This window comes from Lactuca serriola, chromosome 7 (genome assembly GCF_051521515.1).
Source record: "Lactuca serriola cultivar US96UC23 chromosome 7, Lser_US96UC23_V15, whole genome shotgun sequence".
Classification (NCBI taxonomy): Eukaryota; Viridiplantae; Streptophyta; class Magnoliopsida; order Asterales; family Asteraceae; genus Lactuca; species Lactuca serriola.
The window spans coordinates 99,769,918-99,774,943 of record NC_136414.1 but is presented as its reverse complement, the minus strand read 5'-3'; the positions used below and the strand labels follow the sequence as shown (position 1 = coordinate 99,774,943).

Sequence of the window (5,026 nt, the reverse complement as noted above, 5' to 3'; positions counted from 1 at the left end):
CTCTACTTCTAACCTCAGTCCCTATTTATAGGAAACCTGTGTGTACAAAAAATATACTAAGTCCTGAACTATACGCCTCGCACAAATGAAGACTTAGTAAAATAACTAACATGCGAAACTAAAGAAAACAAACACTTCGACTTTTACAACATCTAAACTCTACACCAATCACACAGTAGACCCGAAGTGCATGGCTGTTCAGCTCTGTTTATCATATGATATGTTATGAGTATGGTATATGTGGTTGGTATTTTGGGGGTAACTCACTAAGCTTTTGGGCTTACAGATTTCAGTGTATTGTTTCAGGTACTTCAGGAGATCATGACAACGCGAATGCATGGTCGTACTGTTCCTCATGTTTTATGTACTTATGATGTGGTTCTGGGAAATACTTTGATAGTAAATGAATTGAAAACCTTTTTGTAATGAATTAATGAAAATGGGTTGTTTTTGAAAAGTTTAAATTGGTTGAAAATTTTAGAGTGTTACACAAATCCAGGTTTTCTATCCATGTCGGCGCGACGAAGATGAATAGGGATTTTTGTCATGACTATTGGTGACCCTGCATGAAGCGGGATGTAGCATGGTATGTGGAGCGGTGCTTGACCTACAGGAAGGTCAAGGTCGAGCATCAGAGGCCTCACGGCAAGATGCAGCGGTTGGATATTCCCATGTGGAAGTGGGAAGATATTGTTGGGTTTTGAGTATGCTAACACTCATATGGTGTACATGCAACCCTATAAACCTTGGATCTATGTTTTCTCTATCATACATGCAAATAAGAACTTTCCAAGGCTTTAATCCTAACTAGAATATTATGAAGCTCTTGTACTACAAAGTACTAGTTAGATGACATACCTTTTTATTGTGGTTGTTTCCTTAGTGCTTTAAGAGCTTAGCCATAATAGTGTGGAAGCCTCAAGTGGAATCACAAATAACCAAAACTCCTTGGAAGACGTTGAGAGAATATCATGCACACTTGAAATCGGCCTACTCTTATGTCCTCACGCACTAGTGCCATTTCTTGTGCCAAAGGCCTCTTTATATAGTATGGAGGATTAGGGTTAAACCCTAATACCCATGACCTTTCATTTCCTTGGATCCATGGGTTAAAGCTCTATGGACTATCCATGAAGACTTAGCCCAACCTAAATGAACTTGGCCCATTCCATATAAGAGTCCATATTTAATTAGTTCCTTTTGATCACTTAATTAATTATAAATTAATTCTTGATCAATACTAATTAAATAATATGATTCCATATTAATATATTAGAAATTATAATATATTAATATAAATCATAGATATACTATTCTCAAAAGACTATCCATATAAATTGTGTCGGTGAAGTGCAACCCAAATGGACCATGCCGGGTCGGGTCAAGTACATACCAAATATAGTTATGGACTTAGACATTAATCCAATAGTCTCCCATTTGGATAAGTCTAAAACTATTATTGAGTATGACTTCAAAACCTAACTGTCAATCGTAGCTCTTAAAGTCGCTATCGAACTCTAACCTTGTAAATAACTTGTCCATTAGATAAGGGATCATATATTCCTCCATTCTACATATCATATGGACTGAGACATGGATTATAATCATTCTCTCTGTCCATTTGCTGTTTCTCGATTTCCGATTCATGACGACTGACTGATTGAACAAATTAAATCCGTCCTAGCTTGGCCAAGCACACACATGTGTCATCATTAAATCATTGAGGGGCCCACATATATCACTTTTATCCCGAAGGTAAAAGGAATGGATAAACTTTAACTCATATGGCTTGTTCTACTACTTGTTGAATCATACATAAAAGCACATTTTATAACATCGAGTTACCGAATGTGTTTTCGTGCAATCAATGTACAACCAACTGATAGTAACAACTCATATCTCTAGGTTTTAATAATATAAGATATTATCGTCTCATGATCACTCGTGATAGAATCCTTGAAGTGATTCAAATGAGCGCAGGTTGAATCCAATACTCAGAACTTATGAGCACTCATGAGTGTTGTAGCACAAGTTTGTCCACAAACTTGGACCTCTACAAGCCAACCCATGATAGTCTTGATTCATATCTACTTCCAACATATGACCGACTGTGGATGGTTTGATAAACCTAGTCATTCCGCGAGAATAACCAAGTTATTATGGAAGTCAAAACATGCAAAGTGAAACACAAGAATAAATGAATCTAATATGGTATCAAAACCTATGAATATAAATAAAACACTATCTACTTATCACCATACCGATTACTCATTATTCATTGTTTCTGTTTTATCAACTTTATAATTGAATTAAAACACTAGGTATCCCATGCCCCAAGCATGTACACTAGGTTTTCTAAACAATAGCTTTGCCATACACCAAGTATGAACTCTATGTTTCTCTGTGATCCTTTTCTTTGTGAACTAGATCAACTGAACATAATTTCAATGAATCTCTTTTCACACTCTCAAATCCTTGTCTTAAATGTAAGAGTTCTAAATTCCTATCATTTATCGAAATTTGTTTAGATTTTAAACTTATATGCACTGTTCCTCTTGTAATGATTATGCACAAAGCCACAAAGGCTTGGCAACAATCATTACAGAGTATCCCAATGGAGAGCAATTCCACGAAAATGATGTCTCAGATTCAAAACGTATTGCTTTGAAAATGCTTCTTGCATTAAGTTTCTTTAACCTTACACAGATTGCTTCCACCTATGAAGACTACTCTATATTCCCATTTTGACTACCACTTCTGAACAAGAGTTGCCTCTTTTCAGACTATGTCAATATGGTCCTTCCAATATTAACAGTATACTTCCAATTGTCCTTGAACAACCAATCATTGGTAAACCTTAGATTATCCTCGACAATTACTTAATCACTTTAGTCATATCCAATTCTAGACATTGTCCTTATTAATGCCCCAAGGCATTTGGAAAATTCAGAAAGGATAAATATTATAGCACATGTAATCGATCTTGTACCCAAAGTAAATGGGACACGATTCATGATGTTTCACATAAAGACATGGTTCTAGACCAGTCTTTTGCCATAATAATTTTTGTTTGCCATATTCTCAAGTTTTGACTATGAAAAGGGATGCCGTAATCATAATCGAATTTTTGAGAACGCAATATATAAAATTTTCTTAAGTTAAACCAATCCAACATGAAATTCATATATATTTTCTTGACTAAAGGTCATTAAAGTCTCAATATAAGCTCTTTAGAATGATTATAAACTCAATCTAAGCTTTTTAGAATTGAAATGAAGTATAATTTCCTCTCCCTTAGTTATACCAAAACAACTTTTTCAACACATGCAACCTCACGAATTGAAACTTTTGTTTTCTATAATTAACATTGTTAACTTGCAATACATATCATAATTATCATGCTCCCAATAACACGATGATTATTAGCATAACACTTATGCTCCCACTAGCTTTGACATGTATCCAGAAAACAATTGGTCCTCTAGCATAACAGTGTCAGTGATTCCAGACAGGGACGTGCAGTTTACTTCCAGGTACTGGAAGAAATTCCACGACGAGTTGGGTACTCATCTCCACTTTAGCACCGCTTTTCATCCGCAGATGAATGGTCTGAGTGAGCGAACCATCTAGACTCTGAAGGATATGTTGCGGGCATGTGTGCTAGACTTTGGTGGTAGCTGGGATAATTACCTCGCATTGGCTGAATTCTTCTAGAACAACAGTTACCACGCAAGTATCGATCGTCCTCCATTTGAGATGTTATACGGGAGGAAGTGCAGGACCTCGATATGTTGGGGTGAGGTTGGTCAGAGGGTCATAGGGAGCACCGAAGTGGTGCTCAAGATGACAGAGAGGATTCAGCAGGTCAGGAGCAGGCTCCAGACTGCACAGAGTCGGCAGAAAAGTTATGCCGACAAGCGTCGTTCAGACGTGGAATTCTAGGTCGGGGATATGGTTCTTCTGAAGGTGTCATCTTGGAAAGGCGTAATTCGATTCAGGAAGCAGGGCAAGCTGGGCCTCAGGTGTATTGGACCCTTCAGTGTTATAGCCCGGGTGGGCAAGGTGGCATATCGGCTGGATTTACCAGCTATACTTAGTCAGATCCACAACACTTTCCACGTTTCCCAACTGCACAAGTTTCTGGTGGACGACACGGCGGTGGTGCCCCTAGAGGATATTCAGGTTGATGACAATCTGAACTACATTGAGTGGCCTGTGGCGATCCTTGGCTGTAAGTCGAAGGATATGAGGAACAAGAAGGTCGAGCTGGTAAAGGAGCAATGGCAGCACCGGAACGGCTTAAAGTGGACGTGGGAGCCGGTGGATGAGATGACGGAGCATTATCCAGAGCTTTTCCAGGATTGAGCAGCAGACTTCGAGGACAAAGTCCAAGATAGGTGGGGGAATGGACTCGGCGAGTTGATGGTCCAACTCGTCGAGTAGGAGCGACTTGGACCTGGGAGTTTAATGACCTACTCAACGAGTCGGCGGCCAGACTCGAAGAGTTGGCCCTATCTGGACAAACCCTAATCTAAGGGATTACACCTTATTTAAACATCTTATTCAGCCTCCCTCGTCCCTTATGCTATCTGAACACCTCATATCAAACCTTAATCACCTTTGGTGAAGATCTAAGGCCTTTTCGTGGATTTTGGTAGTTTGTGATTACAAGAAGGAAGGAAAAGCTTGAAGACCCAAGAGAAAATCAGAAGATCTCAAGTTTGTGCAGCATCTACAGTTCTTTGGAGGTATAAAGCTTACCCCTTGCGCATTCATGTTCTAGATCCCTTTTTGGAGTGAATTACGGCTTTAAGGTGCCATTTTTGGTGACCAACCAGGAGTGCAAACATGATTGAGGCTAAGACTCTAGATCCAAGGTCCTTAGGTGACTACAATACATAAAGTGGCTGACTTTGGAGTCTTAGAAAGCCCATGCATTTTAAGAGTTTCTTTTAGAGCCATTTGAGCTTATTCTCCCATGCATGCTCGTAAAGTTTGTAACTTTACGTGCTAGATCGATCTTAGA

The 5,026-nt window shown here is 38.9% G+C and overlaps 1 protein-coding gene across 1 annotated transcript; it reads left to right on the top strand.

Annotated features, from left to right (window-relative positions):
- The first annotated feature begins 3,951 nt into the window (after positions 1-3,951).
- On the top strand, positions 3,952-4,365 carry LOC145064254 (uncharacterized). The gene has a single exon (XM_079011737.1). It carries the CDS (start codon positions 3,952-3,954, stop codon positions 4,363-4,365), a length of 414 nt encoding a protein of 137 aa, XP_078867863.1.
- Positions 4,366-5,026: the final 661 nt, after the last annotated feature.